Source organism: Bufo bufo, chromosome 1, assembly GCF_905171765.1.
Source record: "Bufo bufo chromosome 1, aBufBuf1.1, whole genome shotgun sequence".
Lineage (NCBI taxonomy): Eukaryota > Metazoa > Chordata > Amphibia > Anura > Bufonidae > Bufo > Bufo bufo.
Window position 1 is genome coordinate 168,528,664 of NC_053389.1, and position 25,093 is coordinate 168,553,756.

The 25,093-nt window shown below is 43.0% G+C and overlaps 1 protein-coding gene across 1 annotated transcript in view; it reads left to right on the plus strand.

Annotated features, from left to right (window-relative positions):
* FLI1 (Fli-1 proto-oncogene, ETS transcription factor) overlaps nt 1-21,240 on the plus strand; it is a 92,978-nt gene extending 71,738 nt beyond the window's left edge. Inside the window, exons 6-9 of the mRNA XM_040431812.1 lie at nt 14,455-14,520; nt 15,871-15,933; nt 16,229-16,276; nt 19,628-21,240. Coding sequence (XP_040287746.1) covers nt 14,455-14,520; nt 15,871-15,933; nt 16,229-16,276; nt 19,628-20,154 — 704 coding nt within the window. The 3' untranslated portion in view covers nt 20,155-21,240. The remainder of the gene's footprint in view (nt 1-14,454; nt 14,521-15,870; nt 15,934-16,228; nt 16,277-19,627) is intronic.
* The last annotated feature ends 3,853 nt before the right edge of the window (nt 21,241-25,093 follow it).

Below are 25,093 nucleotides of genomic sequence, written 5' to 3' on the forward strand. Positions count from 1 at the left end.
TCTCTCGCTGACCCACCTCAGCGGCTGGCCACTGTGTTTTTTCACGGGAAGCTGAAAACAAAGACCGGTTGTGTTAAAGTTGGGGGGAGGCAGGAAACGTAACTCACAGGGGACCCTCCCAGTTCTGCCTGTCCCAGAGTCCGACTCCAGCATGTGGAATTAAATCTGACAGCCTGTCTGGGACACGTTCTAAGTAATGATTATCTATCCCTTTTTTCCAAGTGAAAGAACCACTATTTTCTTAAGTCTACACCAATCTTACACTCAGTTGGGTTTGATTCTTCATTCTATATTAAACGGATCCTGTCTCGGCCAACAAATCGATATGTCTGCTCTGAGATTTAGTTCATGAACTTTTGTTATATAACAAGCAGCAAAAAACGGAAAGTATAGAAGAATATTACCTAACGTCTTATGTCCATCTACACAAAATCCTTCTTATTTTCAAAATCTTTGATTGCTCTCAGGGAATGGAAACAATCATACTATATTCAGAGGCTGTTACCAGTCCTGACCTAGCCCTGCTAACAGTTGATGGGCTCCCTTCTAATGTATTAGCGCATGACCACACTGCGAGTACCGCGCGGGCATACGAGCTTCAGCGGCCTCTAATTAAACTAATTAGGACCACACTGTTTGATCAGTCTGTACTATGAATGGCTGTATGGTACTGTGGGTGCTGTGTGGTTATTAATATAGACAGAGTAGGGGGTCATGCACACGACAGTATTTTGCGTTCAGTATACTGGCCGTTTTTTTAGTTCAGTATTCGGTACATATACTGAACCATTCATTTCAATGGTTCAGCAAAAAAAACTGAAATGTCTCCGTGTGCATTCCGTTTCAGTATTTTCGTATTTCCGCACCATGAAAAGATAGAACATGTCCTATTCTTGTCCGCAAATCACGGTGCTTGGCTCCATTCAAGTCAATGGGTCCGCAAAAAAAACATATGCGGAAACGCATCCGTATGTCCTCCGTAACCGTTTTTGTGGAACCATCTATTGAAAATGTTATGCCCAGCCCAATTTTTTCTATGTAATTACTGTATAATGTATATGGTATACGGAAAAATGGAATGGAAAAAAAAAACTGAACAACGGATCCGTAAAAAACGGACCGCAAAACACTGAAAAAGCCATACGGTCGTGTGCATGAGCCCTAAGGTTACTTTCACAGCAGCGTTTTCCCTTTCCTCTATTGAGATCCGTCATAGGGTCTCAATACCGGAGCAAAACGCTTCAGTTTTGTCCCTATTCATTGTCAATGGGGACAAAACTGAACTAAAGGGAACGGAATGCACCAGAAAAAAATTCCGTTACGTTTCATTGCGTTCCCATGACACATACAAACGCGCTGCAAGCAGAATTTTTGAGTGCGTCCTGGGATGCGGACCAAGACGGATCCATCATGACTCACAATGTAAGTCAATGGAGATGGATCCGTTTTCTCTGACACAAAAGAAAATGGATTCGTTCCCCATTGACTTACAATGGTTTTAGAGAAGAATTCGTCATGGCTATTTTAGAGATAATACAACCGTTTCCGTTCGTAACGGATGCAGACGGTTGTATTATCGTGACGGAAGCATTTTTGCTGACCCATGACGGATTCAGCAAAAACGCAGATGTGAAAGTAGCCTAAACAGTGCAGTCCTAATTAGTTTCATTTGAGCCTGTTGTGGCTTTAGGCCTCTTTCACACGACCGTATGGCTTTTTCAGTGTTTTGCAATCCGTTTTTCACGGATCCATTGTTCCGTTTTTTGTTTCTGTTGTGTTTCCGTTTCTGTTCCGTTTTTCCGTATGGCATATACAGTACACAGTAATTACATAGAAAAAATTGGGCTGGGCATAACATTTTCAATAGATGGTTCTGCAAAAACAGAACGGATACGGAAGACATATGGATGCATTTCCGTATGTGTTCCGTTTTTTTTTTTTGCGGACCCATTGACTTGAATGGAGCCACGGAACGTGATTTGCGGGCAATAATAGGACATGTTTTATCTTTTAACGGAACAGAAAAACGGAAATACGGAAACGGAATGCATACGGAGTACATTCCTTTTTTTTGCGGAACCATTGAAATTAATGGTTTCGTATACGGCCCACAAACGGGAAAAAAAAACGGTTGTGTGAAAGAGGCCTTAGGGTATAATTTCCCATGGGCAGATACACTGCCTGTAACGAGCATGAATTGGTGATATAGCAGGTCGATTAGCAGGTGGAAAGACTCTTGTTTCGTTTGTGTGATCGTTTGTCTTTCTTCCTCTCATGCTGATTGCATTACAAACAACAGGCAGACACAAGTGGATGTAATGCTGACAAAATATCATCTTTAGGCCTAGTTCACACGAACGTATGGCTTTTATAGTTTTTTGCAGTCCGTTGTTCCGATTTTGAGTTCCGTTGTGTTTCCGTTTCCATTCCGTTTTTTCCGTTCCGTTTTTTCCGTATGGCATATACAGTATACAGTAATTACATAGAAAAAATTGGGCTGGGCATAACATTTTCAATAGATGGTTCTGCAAAAACGGAACGGATACGGAAGACATACGGATGCATTTCCGTATGTGTTCCGTTTTTTTTGCGGACCCATTGACTTGAATGGAGCCACGGAACGTGATTTGCAGGCAATAATAGGACATGTTCTATCTTTCAACGGAACGGAAATACGGAAACGGAATGCTTACGGAACACATTCCGTTTTTAATGCGGAATCATTGCAATGAATGGTTCCGTATACGGACCGTGTACGGAACACAAAAAAACGGCCCGTACACTCACAAAAAAAACGTTTGTGTGAACTAGGCCTTAGGATACCATAAAAAAAAATGCAGTTAATGACATCAGCAAATCAGCCGCAGCACAGGCTTATACTGGCCAATGACTGGGAACGATTGGGTACTTAAAAAAAACTCAACTCTGACCTAAAATTTTACTACAATATATCAGCCTGGATTCTATAGTGTTTAGCTCATAGTCAATAGTCTAAACTGTATACAGTTGTAACAAACCCTCAGCTGTATCAGCTCTGTACAGATTTTCATCCTTGGTAATCTAACAAGAATGCTCCCATTTACTAAAAACAAGCAGACATAAAAATTGTGAGGGCAGAAAACAAAATAATATGATAAAGTAGCACAACCTTGGCCTTCTAGGAGTTATGAATGCACACATAGGAGCTGCACTGCCCTATACATTTCAGGAGGGTTCAACCTAATGTGTATGGTTTTTGTTGCTGCAGAAATTTAACATTCAAAGTAAAATAAGGAGTGGATATTTTTCCTTTATTTATTATAGAATTACATCGCCCAACATATGGAAACAGTTCAGTGAGAGCGGCTTGTAAAACACAGAGGCCCTATTCATCTCCCCCTAACTAAAATATATTCTAGCATTAGCAGAACAGTGACTCTAAAGGGAAACGCTCTGCCAGCAGTAAGTCGTTTGGCCAACAGAGGTTCTTGGGTGGCCTTCTGATGCAACTAGAAATTGTCATGCAACTTTCTAAATTATTATCAGCAATATGGAAACATTAGAGATACTAGCAGATGACAATGGGGTATTAAAATCCAAGGGGAGTAAGACTTTGGGAGTCACTTGTTGAGAAGGAGCTGGGTGCATTGGTGGATCATAAACGAAAAAACCGCATGCAATGTCAATCAGCTGGTTCTAAAGTTAAAAAAAAATTATTGAAGGATCAGACAAATCTAAATTTTTGATCCAATACGTCTGTTCTCCCAGGAGATAAGCTGCAACCAGAGGTGTCTGACAGAGGCTTTCTCCTCGCTCCCCATTAAAAGCACAGAGACACACGGCCGAACTGAGCATGTGTGTGTAAGGGAGATATGGGAGAAATAGCTGTTGGCCGGACGGTGGTTCTGTTGACAACTATTGAAAGTATATGGGCACCTTGACACCAGAAAGCTTCTGGAAGAGGCACGGACGTGCAGGACAAGGACATTACCACTTCACAAAGCATTAGGTGGACCTTATCTGGAATATGTAGCTCCGTTTTGGGCACCAGCTTATAGAAAGAGTGTCCTGGAGTTACAATGTTCAGTCTCCAGAGGCTGTGAGAGCTGTCTGTGGAATAGTCTACCTCAAGAACTGGCCACAGCAGGAAGAGCTGATGACTTAAAAAAGTCTTAGATGATTTCAAATATAAAAAAAACCATTAACACTTATCCTATGTACATGTAATAAATTATTGATCCAATCTTATCGCCACTGGGGATCGGGGGGGGGGGGGGGGGGGGGACATTGTTCCTTTTAGGCAGACTGGTTTATGCCTTATGGGTCTTCACCTTCCTTTGAATCAATTGGGGGGGAAAAAGTTCTAAAATTGACCAATAACCCCTGTTTCATTCATCCATGTCCTCTCCTATTCTACTGGTTAAACTACAAAAACATATGACTTTTTTTTAACTATACTATGTAACTTATAACTTCAAGAGTTATCCCATGATTGATGTAAAAAATTAAAATCAGACATCATACAGCACATGACAATCTCTTTATAACAAAGCTAGAACCAGCCCTGTACCTCACATGGATCCAGAGATCTCCCCATTCATTGATCTGCTAGATTTACATCAATCTGAAAGCTCAAGGGGAGTGTCTTATCTGCTGCAGCTAAGGGGGCGTGTCTCATCTCTTCCTATCACAGCTCAGGGGGCGTGTCCATGCTCTCCCTATCACATCTCAGGAGGCAGTTGAAGGATGAAACTGAGCATGTGCGGCCATACAGATACAGGTGGCGCCATACAGATACATTTTATTGAATAGCACAGTGGCTATGCAAAATTTTTAATTACATGCATTTACAAAAGTATTCAGATCCAGGTGCTGGTTTGAAAACTGCAGAATGCTTTTTGTGGATCAACCCCTTTAAGAAACCTTATCAACACTGTACACAGTATGCAGCACTTGTGACAAGCTTTGGCTGAAATATAATCACACATTTAAAGGGGTATTTCAGTTCTGCAATTTTCCACATCAATTGACAGGAAACATCACATGTTATCTATCACTTGATAATAGTGATTGAATAGTAATTCCCCATTTCCCTGCACTCCATTGCAGTCATGTAACATTTTCCAATGTGTTGGTTCCCTGTCCTGATAACATCATGAGGTGTGGCTAGACTTGCAAGACTCCATCACCATCAATGACTGTGCCTCTGAAGGCAGTGTTCTGCTCATTTTCCTGGGACCTGCCCTGTAGACATATCAGCAATGATGATGTGAATTAGGGTGGAGTTTTTCCAGCAGGCTTGGATTTGTGACATTTGAGCTGAGAGGGGAAGGAGAGGCAGAGACCTGATGCTACAGACACTCCTTGTGAGTCTTGTGCCAGGATGTAAATACAGGGTGCAAGTTACAGATCACAATTATGCTGGAGGAGTCAAAATGCACTCAGAACGTCATCATCTGATTTATATAATGCAGCTAGGTTAATTGCTGGTGTTATTTATTTTTGTGTAAATGGGCTTATCCAGTCTTCATTAATGAATAACAACTTTTGGAACAGTCTAAGGGTCCATTCACACATTCGCAATTTCATTCCGGAATTTTGCGGAACGGAATTGCGGACCCATTCATTTCGATGTGCTGCCCGGACACAGAATTGTGGACCCGCACTTCCGGGTCCGCAATTCCGTTCCCGAAAAAAATAGAACATGTCCTATTCTCGTCCGCAATTGCGGACAAGAATAGGTATATTCTATTAGTGCCGGCGATGTGCGGTCCGCAAAATGCGGAACGCACATTGCCACTGTCCGTGTTTTGTGGATCCGCAAAACACGTTGCGGACGTGTGAATGGACCCTAAGATATCTTGTGTTTCAATTCTTCACAATTTCCAAGATATAGGTTAGCTCCCAGCAAATGGAAAACCCAGTTTATAAACCCCACTCCAACATGCTTGGACTCCAGATGGATGCTGGTATTGATACAGCGTAGAAAACTATCACCACAGAAGGGAGCACGTTAGGCTTCAGACATGTTTAACTCACAGAGCTGGATACAGTGCAGCAAATCCTCCAAAACTATTAGGTCAAAACCAGTCAGCTGTGATCAATCAGCAAATATCACAAAGGGTGCAAAACATGCGCTCAATCCATAGACTTGTTGTGGTCATCACTCCATCTCATACATGGGGCCAGATTTACGAATCCTATAGACGGCTCAGGCTGGATGATAAATGCGGTGCAGGGATAGACATTTTTCTCTGACTCTAAACCAACTTATAATATAAGACGATTATTATGGCAGAATTGTGGTGCATTTTTGCGCAAAATGGGGTGTCTGAGGCTACTTTCACACTAGCGTTCGGGGCTCGGTTTGAAGGGGCTCACAAGCGGCCCCGAACGCATCCGTCCAGCCCTAATGCATTCTGAGTGGATGCGGATCCGCTCAGAATGCATCAGTCTGGCGGCGTTCAGCCTCCGCTCCGCTCAGCAGGCGGACACCTGAACGCTGCTTGCAGCGTTCGGGTGTCCGCCTGGCCGTGTGGAGGCAAGCGGATCCGTCCAGACTTACAATGTAAGTCAATGGGGACGGTTCCGTTTGAAGATGACACTATATGGCTCAATCTTCAAACTGATCCGTCCCCCATTGACTTTCAATGTAAAGTCTGGACGGATCCGCTCAGGCTACTTTCACACTTAGAAAAATTTCTAAGTTATAATGCAGACGGATCCGTTCTGAACGGATGCAAACGTCTGCATTATAGGAGCGGATCCGTCTGATGAAACATCAGACGGACCCGCTCTGAACGCTAGTGTGAAAGTAGCCTTAGGCTTTCACCCTTCCCATGAAGATCTGCCCTTTTCTGCTAATTCCTGCCCCTTTTTGAGTGTGTCGGAAAAAAAGTATAGAAACACTATATGTGGCAAGTAAATTTTTTAGACAGTTTTTTGGTGCAGACACTGTAATAAATCTGGCCCGAGGTTTCTCGTGTTTCTACAACAAAATTGCAGTTTTTTTACACAGATCACCTGACAGCACTGATCAGGTCACACACTGATATATTCCCATCATACATCTTTCTTCAGTCATTTACATCGATATTTATTTACAATGCGAAGAGGAGATCACAACCATATACTGTCTTTTTCAGACTATAAGACGCAACGGACGATAAGACGCACCTAGACGTAATATACTATAAAACTAACCTAGGATTTGGAGGGGGGAAATAAGAAAAAAATATTTTCCATCAGACCTCAGAGCAGACCCCCAAATCAGACCTCCATACTTTATCAGACCCTGATCAAACCCAGACCCCCAATCCTCATCAGACCCCCCATTCTTCATCAGACCTCAGATCAGACCCCCAATCAGCTCCCCATCAGACCCTGTCAGCTCCCATCAGACCCCCCCAGTCACCATCAGCCTTAGATCGGACCCTCATCAGACCTCATGAGAAAAAAAACAACTTACCTTACTTCCTCTGGATGGTGCTGCAGATCCAGGACTCACCGCACCGCTTCAGGTCATAGTGCTTGCCTACATGCACTACATCCTGCATCAGGACCCAAAAGAGAACCAGGAAGGGTGAGTACAGCCAGTGTGACGCTGCCCTCACCCATGCCTCCTGCATGCTGATGACCACCTTCATAATGGATGCTCCCATTAGCATTCAGACTATAAGACACACTGCCCCTTTTCCCTAACTTTATTTGGGGGAAAAGTGCGTTTAATAGTCTGAAAAAGTACAGTACATTTTCGGGCTTATTTTCACACTGCTTTATAAGCGTGTTCTTGTCACTATGGATGTTACACTCAATTTGTGTGACATGATAAGTTTCAGCACATTGTGGCGGCTGTGGCTTTTCAAAATAAGTAATATCTCTGCCACAAATCCATTGCTATATTCTGCATTATAAAAAATGAATGGTGAAAGTGACATTTCTGAAATATTCTAGCCATCATTTATCTATTATATTCCTAAATGTTGGGTATCCATATCAAGCATCCTTGATCACTTTCTAACAACCTTCCAGAATCGAGGATTGACACAAAAGTGGCACCTTTTTCAGAGCACCCTATTAGTATTGGCCAAAATGATTTGTACAAATAGAATTTGTTAAAAAAAACTAGCTTTCTTCATCAGCGAGAGGCTCCCTCCTCCTCCTTGATTGACAGGGCCAGACATCTTGCCTGGCCCTGTCAATCTCGTGTCTGCTCCAAGTAGCAATGTAAGCACGGAGGATCCACTTGAGCAGCACAGATATCGACCATGCATGCTCTGCTCCACTTACAGGTGTACCCAGATGTGAGCAGCGCATGCACAGTTGGCATCTGTGCTACTCAGAAGATCCTCTGCGCTCATGCTGCCATTTGTAGCAATGGCGTAGGACTGACAGGGCCAGGCGAGATGTCTGGCTCTATCAATTAAGAAGGAGAAGGGGGGGGGGGAGTCTCTAGAGCAGGCATGGCCAACCTACGGCTCTCCAGCTGTTGTAAAACTACAAATCCCACCATGCCCTGCTGTAGGCTGCTATCTGTAGGCAGTCTGGGCATGCTGGGAGTTGTAGTTCTACAACAGCTGGAGAGCCTCAGGTTGCTCATCCCTGCTCTAGTGTAATGGTACCAGCCTCTTGATCTTCAAGGAGGTGGAATTTTGAACAAATCGATTTACTCATCACTACTCCCTACCATTCCCTCAAAAAACAACTTTTCCAAGTCAGTTACCCAAGAAAACTATTTTACAACTGGCTTCAGAACTTCCAATGGGACAGAATCTAAAGTGTAGTCCATCTGCATATTGTAAACGGCACTGGCCTAATCCTCTCCAATGCTACAAGAAGGTCTAGTGGGCCTCAAAGCAAAACTCATTTCACCCCGGTGCAGACCGCGCTATTTCACCAAGCGGTATCTATCTTACAACTTTTGTAGGAATTAGAAACAGATGACAGTACAGCTGAAATGCTCATTTCTGTTAATGGAATATGTAATGCTTCCGGGGAGACATAAAATCCCCGAGTCTCTCCTGTGCTCAGAGAGAAGCTGTCTTTTCCTCCGAATTTGGCTGCCTTCCCTGGCTGTGTCAGGCTAAAACTTTATTTTCTTAAAACACTCTCTATTTACGTGGGTGGTGTCTGAGCCCTTGGCATTGCATCTCCAGTGTACTCTGGCAATTTTCCGTCCCCATTAACTAACTCATTTCTGGATAAAAGAACCTATTGTGGCAATCAGACATACTTTAAAGACATTAGTCTACACGATCAATCCCCAGCCAAAGAGAACACTTGCAAACATACTGTCTGGTGAAAAGATGGATGCAGCTCATATTCAGTCCACAAGCCTCCACTGTTAGTTTCAGCATGAGACGGAGAAGATCAGAAATACTTTAGGCCTTTGTATCAATATTAACTCTTTTGCAGCCTGGCTTTTTTGTTTTTTGTTTTACATTTTGCACCTCCACTATGCATTATTTTACACTTTTGACTTAAATTTCACTCATTGACCTAAACTCATACTAAACCCCATACCCATATATATATATTTTTTAAGTAGACACTGTCACGTGCTAAAAAAGAATTTTGTGTTAAAATGTAACTAATAAAACTAAAACCAAAAAATAAAAAAAATTATAATAATTTCGGTAGTGGGTAAGTAAAATGTTGAAGCACTGTTCCCATTCACTTCAACAGGGTTAGGTCCTGCAGTAACCAGCTCTGTCCACTACTTCCAGTAGTATAACTACTGGGAGGGGTGCAGGGTGTCAGACGCCCACCCATCAGATATTGATGTATTGGGTAAAAATACCGGAAACCCCTTAGAGGCAGCTTCAGACACAGCTTTTGAACTAGCATTTGCTTGACCTAAGAAAGGTCTAAAAAAATGCCTGACTTGGTCAGCAGTTTTTTAATGTTTTTGTCCATACATCATTTTTTTTTAACAGAAAGTATGTGCCCCCAGTTATGTCACTTCCTGTGTAGCGCTATAACGGAAAAAAGCACTTGTTTAAAAAATAACACCAAACAAAACACCATTACAAAGATGTCAGCACATAATGCGATTGACACAAAAAATGACTGTCATTTTCTGCCTGAAAAAAACACTGTAAAAATGACAAGCATAAAAAACCCCACCAAAAACCATGAAAGACCTAAACATGCAAAAAAAATTAAAATCAACTTGTGTGAACAAACCCTCAAGCTGAATGAATGCAGTTGCCTTGACGGGCTGCTGTTAGCCATAACCATCTTCATGTAACTTTGTGGCAAATATAAATTGATTTAATGCCGTTGTGCGACCGGTCCGTGCATTGGGGACTGAAAATTGCGGTCCCCAAGGCACGGAACGGCTGCACAACGGCCGTGTGAATGAGGCCTTAGATGCAATGTTTATTTTAAAAAGCACTGCATTAAATCAATGCACGGGCAGCGTCCGTGCGGCGGCCCGGACGGATCGAGACCCATTCAACTTGAATGGGTCCATGATTCGTCTGCACCGCAAAAAATAGAACATGTTCTATTTTTTTTGTGTTGCGGAGGGAACGGACAGAAACACCACAGAAGCACTCCATAATGCTTCCGTGGAGTTCCGCGCCTCCGTTCCACACCATCCCTCATTCAAGTTAATAGGTCCGCATACGTGATGCGGGGGTGCCTGCATATTGCGGACACGCTGTTTGCAGGGCCGGGCAGCAGCTGTGTGCATGAGGCCTAAAGTTTACTTTCAAGCAGAGGTTTATACAACAACATAAATACTGTATAATATATTAAACCTTTTTATATGCTGGGATTTTCCATTTTAGTTTTTTGCTCCCTTCCTTCCCAGAGCCATAACTTTTTAATTTTTCAGTTCACAATAGCCGTATGGTATGAGGGATTGTATGGGAGCTTCAATATATTCCTATGGAGCACTGCCACCTGCAGTCCTCCATAGGAACATAACGTCGGCATCGTAGCATCAAGCAGGCTGCAGCCAACCACTGTCAACAAACGTCTTCCCCATTCTCAGTGCGGGGAAGCTACAGTCCTGATCAAAAGTTTAAGACCACTTGAAAAATGGCAAAAAATCATATTTAGCATGGCTGGATCTTAACAAGGTTCCAAGTAGAGCTTCAACATGCAACAAGAAGAAATGGGAGTGAGACAAAAAAAAATTGAGCATTCAATTTAATGAAAACATCAAATGAAACAGGCTGTTTTTTATCTGATCAAAAGTTTAGGATCACACCTCCAAAAAAACAACTAAACCCCCCAAAACAGAAATCCAACTTCCAAACATGAACTCAGTAATGAGTAGCTCCGCCGTTATTGTTCATCACTTCCAAAATTCGTTTCAGCATGCTTGATGCAAGCGTTTCCATGAGGTGAGTGGGAACATTTCTCCAAGTGGTGAAGACGGCCGCACGAAGGCCATCTGCTGTCTGGAACTGTTGTCCATTTTTGTAAACTTCCCTTGCCATCCATCCCCAAAGGTTCTCAATTGGATTTAGATCAGGGGAACACGCAGGATGGGCCAAAAGAGTGATGTTATTCTCCTGGAAGAAGTCCCTTGTCCTGCGGGCATTGTGTACTGTAGCGTTGTCCTGTTGAAAAACCCAGTTGTTACCACACAGACGAGGGCCCTCAGTCATGAGGAATGCTCTCTGCAACATCTGGACATAGCCAGCGGCCGTTTGACGCCCCTGCACTTCCTGAAGCTCCATTGTTCCACTGAAGGAAAAAGCACCCCAGACCATTATGGCGCCCCCTCCACTGTGGCGCGTAGAAAACATCTCAGGTGGGATCTGCTTGTTGGAAACCATCAGGACCATCAAGGTTACATTTTTTCTCATCAGAGAATAAAACTTTCTTCAACCTTTGAATGTCCCATGTGTGGTGCCCTCTTGCAAAGTCCAAACGAGCAGTTCTGTGGTGTTCAAGGAGACAAGGTCTTTGAAGACGTTTTTTGTTTTTGAAGCCCTTCAGTCTCAGATGCCGTCTGATGGTTATGGGGCTGCAGTCAGCACCAGTAAGGGCCTTAATTTGGGTCGAGGATCGTCCAGTGTCTTGACGGACAGCCAATTGGATCCTCCGGCTCAGTGCTGATGACATTTTTTTGGGTCTTCCACTTGACTTTTTTGTTCCATAGCCCTCAGGATCATTTAAGAAATTCCAAATGACTGTCTTACTGCGTCCCACCTCAGCAGTGATGGCGCGCTGTGAGAGACCCTGCTTATGCAGTTCAACAACCCGACCACGTTCAAAAAGGGAGAGTTTTTTTGCCTTTGCCATCACAACGTGTGACTACCTGACAGAGAATGACAATGAATCCACATCTTTGCACAGATTTGGCCTTTTAAAGGCATGTGGTCCTAAAATTTTGATCAGCTGAAAAACAGCCTGTTTCAGTTTATTCATTGTTTTCATTAAATTGAATGCTCAAAAAATGTTTTGTCTCACTCCCATTTCTTCTTGTTGCATGTTGAAGCTCTACTTGGAACCTTGTTAAGATCCAGCCATGCTAAATATGATTTTTTTGCCATTTTTCAAGTGGTCTTAAACTTTTGTTCAGGACTGTATTTGGGCCTTGGAAACACAGCGTTCCTGAGGAAAGCCGCATCAGATGCTGTGGATACTTTTACAGTGGTGGTTCTGAAAGGGTTAATAAATGATTTATTAGAATGACGTCCTAAAATGTCACCATCTGTTAATAACAGACTCACCCAACTACACATTATTCACCAGACATATCTCACTCTGACCAGGCTGCACAGAATGGGCAGGGTGCCTACTACTGCAAGTTTGGTCTGGGGGCTGTGGTGTAGATAGTACTCTCCTCTCTAGAACATGTCAAAATATTACCCTGAGGCCCCTTTCACACGGGTGAGTATTCCGCGCGGATGCGATGCGTGAGTTGAACGCATTGCACCCGCACTGAACCATGACCCATTCATTTCTATGGGGCTGTGCACACAAGCGGTGATTTTCACGCATCACTTGTGCATTGCGTGAAAATCGCAGCATGCTCCTCTTTGTGCATTTTTCACGTAACGCAGGCCCCATAGAAATGAATGGGATTGCGTGAAAATCGCAAGCATCCGCAAGCAAGTGCGGATGCGGTGCGATTTTCACGCACAGTTGCTAGGAGACGATCGGGATGGGGACCCGATCATTATTATTTTCCCTTATAACTAGGACCTGTGGTGACGTCACTCCGGTCATCACATGGTCCATCACATGATCTTTTACCATGGTGATGGATCATGTGATGGATCATGTGATGACCGGAGTGACGTCACCACAGGTTCTTTTCCTGCAATCAGCAAAGAAGGAGACAGAAGAGATGCCGGGCTGCGCGATCAAGTGGACTAAGGTGAGTTTAATTATTTTTTATTTTTTTTTAACCCCTCAAGCGCTATTGTACTATGCATTCTGTATTCAGAATGCTAATATTTTCCCTTATAACCATGTTATAAGGGAAAATAATACAATCTACAGAACACCGATCCCAAGCCCGAACTTCTGTGAAGAAGTTTGGGTTTGGGTACCGCGAGTGCAAAACGCATTACAATGTTTTGCTCTCGCGCATGTTCCCGTAACACACCCGCACCTTTTCCCGCAACGCCCGTGTGAAAGAGGCCTGAGTGTTTCATCCACATAATAACATTACTTCTGTATTGCCTTTGGGATTGTGTATAGTCTATATACATATGTACACACTTATACAACATACTGTTGGTCTGTGCCTTTGTACGTCTGCTTAAGTATGGTAGCTTTAGAGACTGCTTATCTTCTAGATACCTTAGTATGTGTATATGCTGTCATATACTGTATATTCTAATTCTTTTGGGACAAAAGCTACTTTCACACTCGCGTTTTGGGCGGATCCGTCATGGATCTGCAAAAACGGATCCGTTACAATAATACAACTGCATGCATCCGTCATGAACGGATCCGTTTGTATTATCTGTAACATTGCTAAGACGGATCCGTCATGAGCTCCACTGAAAGTCAATGGAAGACGGATCCTTTTTCTGTTGTGCCAGAATGTGTCAGAGAAAACGGATCCGTCCCCATTGACTTACATTGTGTGCCAGGACGGATCCGTTTGGCTTAGTTTCGTCTGCGTTTTTGTGTCCGCCTCCAGAGCGGAATGGTGACTGAATGGAGGCAAACTGATGCATTCTGAGCGGATCCTTATCCATTCAGAATGCATTAGGGCAAAACTGGACCGCTTGTGAGAGCCCTGAACGGATCTCACAGACGGAAAGCCAAAACGCCAGTGTGAAAGTAGCCTTAACTGTGTAAACTTTGTACTATTGTATTGTAATAACTCTTTCTGTTTGTAATGTTTTGCTATGTTTAGCTGTATAATCCTTAATATAAAAAAGTAAAAAAAAAAATTGAACCTACGGTAGATTTGGAGACAAAGCTCCTTATGTACATTTTTACTACCGTATGCCTGCATGCTCTTTTTGTCTCATCATGATTTATCATTACCCACAGATCCTTCCTACGATGCCGTTCGGAGATCCGGGTGGGGAAATAATGTTAACTCTTCTGTCACGAAAAGTAAGTGAACCTCCAGTACAAAACAACAAAATACATGTAAATATAATACAAAATATATGTAAATTTGAATGAACTAAAGCAGTTTTGTCCAGTTCCCTGAAGGAAACCCCCAGTATATATATATATATATATATATATATATATTTAAAAAAAAAACTCCATTCTTTACACTGCTACTGTCGCTGAACCCATGGAACTTTAGTCTGGTGCAAAATAGAATCAAGGCTTGTATTAAAAGGGGTTTTCCAGGCTCATGATATTGATGGCCTATCCTCAGGATATGTCAATAATAACCGAATGGTGAGGGTCCAACACCCTGCACCCCCTCTGGTCAGCTGTTCCCTGCAGCCTCTATGACTTGAACCAGGGGCATAGCTAAAGGCTCATGGGCCCTGGTGCAAGAGTTTAGCTTGGGCCCCCCATCCCTCAGTGCTTTGTGGCCAGGGGCAGGGAAGTACATTGCCTTCCTGCTGCCTGAGGCAAAACTTTAAACTGCACCCCCACCTCATGCCAAATTCTTGACCCAACACCTTTCCTCCAGCCAGAGGTGTAACTTGACCAGCATGCACCTTCTATAAAACAGGTGTCTTCTCATGTGGTACAAGGGTCTTTGGGGCCCCTCGGGGTCCTGGTCCCGGTAGCGACTGCCACCTCTGCACCCCCTATAGCTACACCCCTGACTTGAACTAGGACTGTGAATGGAACAGGAAGCACAGCTCCGTAAAAAGTGTAGTTGCCGTGCCATACCATTGAAGAGAATGGGAGCTAAACTGCAGTAACCCATCTTTACTGAGCTATGCTTCATCTTACCTTCACAGTGCTAGTTACACTGCTTGTTGTGGTGTGGGGTTTCGGACCCTCACCGTTTGGATATTAAATGACTTATCCTGAGGGTAGGTCATCATTTTCAGGAACTTAAAAAACTAAAGTAAATACTAAAGGGGTTTTCTATATACTGGTAACTTATCCTCTGGATAGACCATCAGTATCTGATCGGTGGGGATCCAACTCCAACTGCTGTTTGAGAAGACACCGGCGCTCACAGTAGCGCTGTGGCCTTCTCCAGCTTTTCCTAGGCCATGTGATGTCCCATTCATCAGTCACAAGGCCTAGGTGCAGCTCAGCCCCATAGCAGTGAATGGGGCTGAGCGTGAGACCAAGTTCAGCCGCTATACTATGCACGGCACAGTGCTTGGTGAGCAGGGAGAAGGCCGCGGCGCTCATAGGAGAACTGGTGCCTTCACCAACAGCCGATCGGTGGGGGTCCATAATTCTGCTGTTATGTTCACGTGGAACAATCTCATCTGTAACGTATTTTAACGGATTGATTTTTTTTGTGTTATGCCATAGGTCCCCCTGTTGGAGGCACTCAAAATGTGAATAAAAATGTAGAACCGCAACGTCCACAGCCAGGTAGTAACTCACAAAGCGACAAACGTTTGCAACATAAGAATGTAACATTCACATGTCCTTTACATATATTGCATGAAGATTGCAGGCACTGTGACAGCCTCTGCCACCCAAATGGTCGGAGTCTGTCAGACAGGAGACAGCTCATGAACAACTGAAGCCATGTCAAATACTCTTTGCAATCTATATCGCCAGACATCACTTTACATATACAAATAATCTGGAGCTTCCCTATTGTAGTTCCTCACCAGAGAGTCCATTTGGTGGCATGTATTCATATGCTTCTTCTTTCTTCCAGATCCCTATCAAATTTTGGGCCCGACAAGCAGCAGGCTGGCTAATCCAGGTGAGAATAATCCCAGTACATACGACAGTCAGCAATCACTCCATAATATCGAACAGTTTCTCTTAGCAGACAATACATTACACTCACCTTTAGGCCTCATGCACACGGACGTTTTTTTTTTGCGGTCCGCAAAAACGGTTTCCCTTGTTCCGTGATCCATGTCCGTTTTTTCATCCGTGGGTCTTCCTTGCTTTTTGGAGGATCCACGGACATGAAAAGTGAAAAAAAAAACTAAGTCAAGTTTGCATTGAAAATGATAGGAAAAACGGACACGGATCACAGACATGGATCACGGACGCGGATGACTATCTTGTGTGCATCCGTGATTTTTCACGGACCCATTGACTTGAATGGGTCCGTGAACCATTGTCCGTGAAAAAAATAGGACAGGTCATATTTTTTTTACGGACTGGAAAAACGGATCACGGACGCGGAAGCCAAATGGTGCATTTTCCGATTTTTCCACGGACCCATTGAAAGTCAATGGGTCCGCGAAAAAAAATGGAAAACGGAACAACGGCCGCGGATGCACACAATGATCGTGTGCATGAGGCCTAAAAATGAGGAAACTCTATATAACATGTTAAACACTAAATCTGCTTGTTTTACTTTATTAATAAGAGGAATTTTTGGATTGTTTTTTTTCTCTCGACTTTTAGTAAGGTCCAATTGTCCAAATATGTCCAACATAATATTGAAGTTCTATGTAAGCAAAAGTGCAACCAATTTAGTTTTGCTTTTCACCAGTTTTGATAAATCTCCTTCTTTAGGCCTCTTTCACACTGGCGTGTGCGGCCCGTTGTCATGCTGCGGCCTGCAAAATGCTTGAGCACAGTCCGTGGGGCGGCCGCAGCGGATCGCGGACCCATTCACTTGAATGGGTCTGCGATCTGGCCGTTGCGCAAAAAGATAGACATGTTCTATCTTTTTGTGGGACGGAGGTACGGGACGAAACCCCACGGAAGCACACCGTAGTGCTTCCGTAGGGTTTCGTGGTTCCGTTCCGCACCATTCCGCATCTCCGCATTTGCGGACCCATTCAAGTATTTTGCGGGCCGCAATACGGCAACGGGCCGCACACATCAGTGTGAAAGAGGCCTTATACATACACCTAACGAACAAGCATTTGCTCGTTTGTCAGGTTATTTGCTCACCTTTACACAGGGCAGTTATCAAGAACGAGCGTTTGTATCATTCCATATGTCAGGCGTAATGAAAAGTACAACTCAACGGTCATTTACTGCAAGTTCTACAGCTGCGTGCGTATGATTCACATCCATTTCAGCAACTCCTGTGAGCGGGCTCCCTGTCTAGGTTAATCAAAACCTTATACTGCCCCCTAGTGACCACATTGGTTTCTGCAGATATACTGCAAACCACATAATTCTTAGATAAAGCCCACAGAACAATGAAATATACGAATGCAGCAGAATCTGTTTACCTGCAGCATCCACAGATGAGGACGCTTAGATCACACATGGATCACTATACAAAGGTTTACATCAATACTTGAACATTAAAGATTTCATTTTTAATTATTATAAAAATCTATGCGGAAAATACAAGCCATCCCCTCTGGAATTGAAATCTTTCGGTCACATTACATTGCATGATCACCTAGCAGCATTTAATGCCATATATCGTCTCTTATTTTATATTTTCCGGGGGAAATAATAAATTGTCGAGGCTCTCAGACCCCTTCATCTGTTCAGATGTGAATAGTTTCTGTACCGTATAATGTAAGACTGACAGATCAATGACATACAGATGACTGGTCATTAGTGATATGAATACAGAAAATCATTGATTGATCCCATGGTCAGGTGTCCTGATGCATTTTTGGAAACAAAATCAAGAGAGAAAGTATAAAGGACGGATAGCTTCCAAAACTGCATCAGAAAACCTGACCGTACCCTAAAGTGGCCACATCAATCATACTGATTAGATAGAAGTTGTAAAACAAACGATTATCACGCTGAGGGTCCATTCACACGCCCGTAGTGTATTGCGGATCCGCAATACACCCGGCCGGCAATTGCGGACAAGAATAGGACATGTTCTATTTTTTTTGTGGAGCCGCGACCCGGAAGTTCGGGGCCGCGTTCCGGAAATGCGGATGCGGAGAGCACATAGTGTGCTCTCCGCATCTCTTCCGGCCCCATAGAGAATGAATGGGTCTGCACCCGTTCCCGATATTGCGAAACGGATGCGGACCCATTTGCGGACGTATGAATGGACCCTGACACAGAGATACTGGCCATACATGCTCAATGACACCGGGCAAATAATAAAAACATTGTTCACAGATTAACGATATCTTGCAATGAAAGATCATTCTTCTGACTATCAGACAAAAATGTTACAGGGGTTTTCCAAGTGATTGATACTGATGACATATACTCAGTATAAGTCATCAGTATCTAATTGGTGGGGGTCCGACTCCCAGCACCCCTGCCAATCAGCTCTTTGAAGAGGCCACTGCTCTCCAGTGAGTGCTGCGGCCTCCTTGCAGCTTACCAAGTATAGCACTGTCCATTGTATAGTGGCTGTACTTGGTATTGCAGCTCAGTCCCATTCCCTTAAATAAGGACTGAGCAGCGCCTAGGACAGGGATCAGCAACCTTCGGCACTCCAACTGTTGTGAAACTACGACTCCCAGCATGCTCTTTCCACTTGTGCGGGAGTTTAGAGAGCAGCCAAGCAAGTGTGCATGATGGGAGATGTAGTTTCACAACACCTGGAGTGCCGGAGGTTGCTGACCCCTGGCCAGGGCCATATGACCCATGAACATGTCATCACTGGCCGTGGCCTCTTCAAACAGCTAAACAGCAGGGGTGTCCGACCCCTACTGATCAGATACTGAGGACCTATGCTGAGGATACGTCATCAGTATCAAACACTTGGACAACCCCTTTAAACATGACTGACTTCTTTTTCAGATAATAATGGTGTGTTGTTGGTCGACTACAACGATCGTTCACTGGGCAGAAATCATGCATTTTTATCTAAGTTTGGGTTCACATCACATTTTTTCCTTCCATTTATTAACGTGTAAGTTGGAGAAAAAAGGATATAAAAGTGTAGAACCCAACACATTTCTAACCTGCAGAGTCCAAAAATGTGCACGTTAACGTCCTTTTTTTTCTTTTACAATGAACCTCTATGATGAATGACATCAGTCTGAGGCATCCATTATCGTATATATGTCTTTTTACAAGGGACCTGTATGGCGAACGGATTCCACTGTATGACATCCGTCTGAGGCATCTGTTTAACGTAAAAACGGGATGTGAACCCATCCTAATGTGCGCAGGCACCTTTACTGACAACTGTACCTTTTGCTTCTTGCAGGAAGTGGTCAGATCCAGTTGTGGCAGTTTCTTCTTGAGCTGCTGTCGGACAGTGCCAACGCTAGCTGCATCACCTGGGAGGGCACAAACGGAGAATTCAAAATGACAGATCCTGATGAGGTGGCTCGAAGATGGGGTGAAAGAAAAAGCAAGCCCAACATGAACTATGACAAGCTGAGCCGGGCACTGAGATATTACTACGACAAAAATATCATGACTAAAGTCCACGGGAAGCGCTACGCTTACAAATTTGACTTTCACGGCATCGCTCAAGCTCTGCAGCCTCATCCCACTGAGACGTCCGTGTACAAATATCCATCAGAGTTCTCATACATGCCAACTTACCACACTCATCAGCAGAAGGTTAACTTTGTTCCTTCGCACCCTACATCGATGCCAGTCACGTCTTCTGGCTTCTTTGGTGCAACCTCTTCTTACTGGAGTTCTCCAAATGCAAATCTATACCCTAATCCCAATGTTCCACGACACCCCAACTCCCATGTACAGCCGCACCTGGGCTTCTACTAGACTCCATTCACGGCTCGACATGGATTTATTGTCGCCTTGATGCAATACATCTCATTTTGGGAGGGGGAAAAAAAGTGTCCTTAAAGACTAAAGAAATTGAACTCGGCGCCATATCAGTATTAATCGTTCTCCTCTCCTGACCTTCATGGATCTTGAGCCAGTATTTATTCAAGCTTATTCTTGCCAGGGAATGCAAGACGAATTGCTTGAACCCAAGGATGTGATATAGAAGTGGTGTAAGCAGCACATAAGTTGATCCAAGCATTAGACTTACCTTTATATTATTTTATAAGCATTTCTGAACTGAATTTTTTTACTTTTTTTGTAAACAAACGCACTGGATGGCAATATGGAAAGGCTTTTAAACTAACTGGAATTGCAGCAATATTAATGGGTATATTGTCCATAGCGGAATTTAATGTTGTCGCCCTCCCCCCACATAGTTACCTCTCTATGGACAAACATGTAAAAGGTTGACCAAAGTGCCCACAATACACTTTACAGAAAAACCTAGAAGACCAGTAGAGATGAGAGAATAAAAGTCAAACGAATTGACTTTGATCCGAATTTCAGAACAAATTCAATTCGCCACGAAGCTGAATATCCTCCCACTTTGTGGTAATGAATCTATTTTTCCTGAAATGGCTGTAAGAAAAACAAAACATACCTCATCCATTTGCTCGCGGAGAGGCCGTCATGGCCGTCTTGACTGAAGAAACTGCGAAATCTCTCCTGCTGCAACGTCCCGCCAGCATGATGACGTCACCACGTCTTCAATCAAGATGTTCACAATGGCCTCTCCGCAAATGGATAATTTGACTAGTTTTTGTTTTTTCTTTTACCCTGATTAACCCCTTAAAGGCCTAAATTTTAACGTCAGATGCCGCAATCAGTGATGAACGCAGCATCTGAGGGGTTCAATGATGGGGGCGGAGCGATCACCATTTACTGTAATTGCGCCCATTACATACCACGGAATGTGATTCATGACAAAGTAATTCATAACTAATCAAATTTCTTTGTGACATTCAGTGAAGCAACCAAATCAGATTTTTGATAACTTCGCTCATCGCTAATGACCAGTAAGAAATGAAAGGTGATGGCCAGTATGTAAAAACTCATTGTTAATAGGTCCTGATGGATTTGTGTGACATACATCTATCTGTTACACAATAACGTACTCGCGCCGGCTTCTGTGTGCTGTACATTATCCCTCATCCCTCACTGCGTACACAGAGCTCAATATGAGGCAATTCACCCCTGGACGGATACTTTCCTGCACACATGCCACCGCCACCATACTGCAGCCTATGGACACAGCAGGGGACAAGTGATTATACAGGTGCAGACTTGCAATGATTTTCACAAACTGGCCATCTAAACCTTTCTGATCATAAAATAAAATATGTCATTGTGATTTAAACCTTGTTTATCATTAGCGCTGTTTCCTGATTCTCTGGATGCAACCTGCAGTGTAAAGAATGGAGGTTTTTTACTCTGGTTCTCATAGCTACAGTTTGTCTAGAGTCCTGCCTCTTCTCTTTACTAGATGCACTATTAAAGTCTATTAAGGAATATATTTTTACGCAATTTACGATATAATTATATACCTGTTCCTGGTTTTAATCAAGACAGCCAGACTGAAAACCTCTATTCTTTACACTGCACGCTGCTTTCAGACAACTGGTTAATAATACAAAATAGATATATGGTTTATATTACAAAGTGATTTTTTTATTTCATAAGTAAAGAACTTTCGGGGTCATTTATCAAACTGGTGTAAAGTACAACTGGCTTAATGGTCCGTAACAACCAATCAGATTCCTCCTTTCATTTTGGACAGCTCCCTTGGAAAATGAAAGGAGGAATCTGATTGGTTGCAACTAAGGGCTTGTTCACACGACCATGCCGCGTTTTGCGATCCGCAAAACACGGATGCCACCTGTGTGCCTTCCGCAATTTGCAGAATGGAACCGACGGCCCATTATAGAAATGCATATTCCTGTCTGCAAAATGGACAAGAATAGGTCATGATCTATAATTTTTTCAGGGCCACGGAATGGAGCAACGGATGTGGACAGCACACGGAGTGCTATCCGCATCTTTTGAGGCCCCATTGAAGTGAATGGGTCCGCACCGGAGCCGCAAAAAATGCGGCTCGGATGCGGAACAAAACCACGGTCGTGTGAATGAGCCCTAAGCCAGTTCTACTTTACACCAATTTGATAAATGAGCCCCTTTATTTGTAAAACAGGTTTAGAATCTCTTTAATATTTCCACACTTCAAGCCAGACGCCCCCCTGGAGTTTATATAAAGGGCAGACAGATTAGGACTGGTTTTGCCAGTAAAAATTAAATCTGAATTACACAATTAAAAATAATTGTCCTAAAGCACAATGATAGGGGCTTTCTAGAGCCGGCCGGACACTGACCATACAGAATTGTTCAGACCAATGGCTTCATCGTCCTGACATGTAAGAGGAAAATCACATGCAGGAGCATGAGGTGGTAGAGATTGGTACCCAGCCATCTACATAACGCCCATTCGGGACACTAAACCCATATTAGGGCCAATAAGAAGTTTCTGAACCTTGTAAATACTGATCTTATGGTCTTATAAACCAGGACACACTGATGCGGCCACATCATATACTGTACAAGAAGATGAAATACTGTGGAAACTGCTCAATTTGTAATAAGAGACACTAGGGGTAAGGAGGAAAATTGATGTGATTGATTGATTTACAAAATTGGTTGGTTGTGGTTACAGAACATGTAAAGAAAAGACAATCATAACGTTAGGACCCAGTTAAGGAGAACCTGTCGCCACCACTTACACGTAGAAAATATATGACAATTCTGAAGCACCGAACTCTGCCTTGTTTCATTCCTCTATTATTCCTCTTGAACATTTAGAAATAACCTGAAAACTGTGTGTTACCATTCTCCTTGTCAATGGGGAGTTCCCCGATATAGTCTGCCATTGTGTGGCCAGTATCAGGCTGTGTAGGGTCACCCCCATAACTGCTGACACCCAGTTGTCAATGTACTCAAATTTCTATAACGAATAACAGAGGAACCAAACTATGTATAATTTAATACAGTTATTTACTAAAACATGTCATGACAGCTGACTGGTCCTCTGTGAAGGAACCCCCCGGTCATCACATTATGTTACACTGCAGACACCTGGAATGATCAAGACTGAAAACTGTGCATTGGAAACATTTAAATACATGAACCTTTTTTTAAGTTATTTGCCATGATGCACTAAGTATCCCAAATATTCCCTGTAGCTTGTCTCTTTGTAGAGAATGCGTTCACCTGCATACTGATGCCTGTATATGGAGAGGGAAATTGGGCGGGCAGAGTCTGATAAACGTCTGGCATTGGAAGATTTGCATCATGGAGATAATGTAGAGACCTCAGTGTAAATGGTGAAATGGGGTCATTTATCAAACTGGTGGAAAGTAGGACTGGCTTAGTTGCCCATAGCAACCAGATTCCGCCTTTTTATTTTGGACAGCTCCTTTGGAACATGAAAGGTGGAATCTGATTGGTTGCTTTGGGAACTAAGCCAGTTCTACTTTACAGCAGTTCTTACAACATGCAGGAACTGGTACATACACCAAGAATTCATTCTCAACTGGAGTCTTACTTTAAGGCTTCTCGAAGTAAACCAGAACCGGTTCCAAGTGTTTTTGGCCAATTATCAAAGCAATAATATAATTATTTGCAGCTGTTGTTTTTATTGTTTTGTTGCTCAGATTTGCATCTGTATTCTATACTGTTCTAACGTGTGTTTTCTGTTTGAGCCTACACAGACCTTATATATATATATATATATATATATATAGAGTTGTGTAAGGGAGGGTGGGTCTGAAGTAAGAGTGTTGTGTCCGACATGTCCCCTCTCCTCCACCTTTTCGGATTCACAGACGCTGAGCGTTTGTCAGTGCAGCATCCACATGAACCACAGGACAAGTTTACTGTATAAATTATGAATTCTTTTCCTAGAGCCCTCAGAGGTGAACATATATACAAAAGCATATAAACTAAACGAGTAGACCTCGGTCACACAAATGCAGTTTTTTTTGTTTGTTTTTTAGTTTTCGTACAGAACTGTATTTTGAATTTTGTACAGATGTATTCTGTTATTTTTCTAATGGTTTTTTTTTTTGAGCGTTTTGTACATTTTGGCTTTTTATCTTTGTATGGATATCTTTTACTCTTTATAATGAAAATAAGATATAAAATAAAGTATTTTCATATAGGTAGATGACCTTCGTCTGTCCTGTAGCTTAAATGCAATAAGAGATTTATCATAAATCCACAGGTGTCATTGCTGGATATGTAAATATATGTTACCATATGTATTCATTGCCAGAGTGTTCAATAATTATAATCAGCTATTATGGTGTACAGTATATAATCTGCTGATGGTCTATCAGCAGCAATAATTGAAAAGTGCATAAAAGAATTGGAATATTTTGCACTTTATTCCAGGAAAACACCATAAGGGGGATTGGGCTACTGCACTGCCTTTTTAGGGTAGAGCTTTAGCCCAAGCCAGTGCACATAGAAAGTGCTAAAGCCCTGTACCCTCAAGTAGTGTAGTAGCTGAGGGCTCGAAGCAATAATCAGAGGTAGAGATGAGCAAATCGATTCTTTACCTATAAGGGGCGGTCCCCACAGTTAAAGAAGAGCCCTCTGCCGCTTGAGTGACATGTTGCCTGGCCCTGACAATGTCTCCTCTGAAGTTCCGAGTAGTGCCGCAAGCAGAGAGGCTTTGCTTCTGCTTCCAGTGCGTCAACTGTTTATGTGCTGCTACTTGGAAGTGTAGTCGCTGTTCCAGAGTCTTTGCACTTGTGCCGCTATTCAGATCAGCTGTGCAGCGGCGAGATTGTCAGAACCAGACGAGATGTCTCACCCTGTCAAT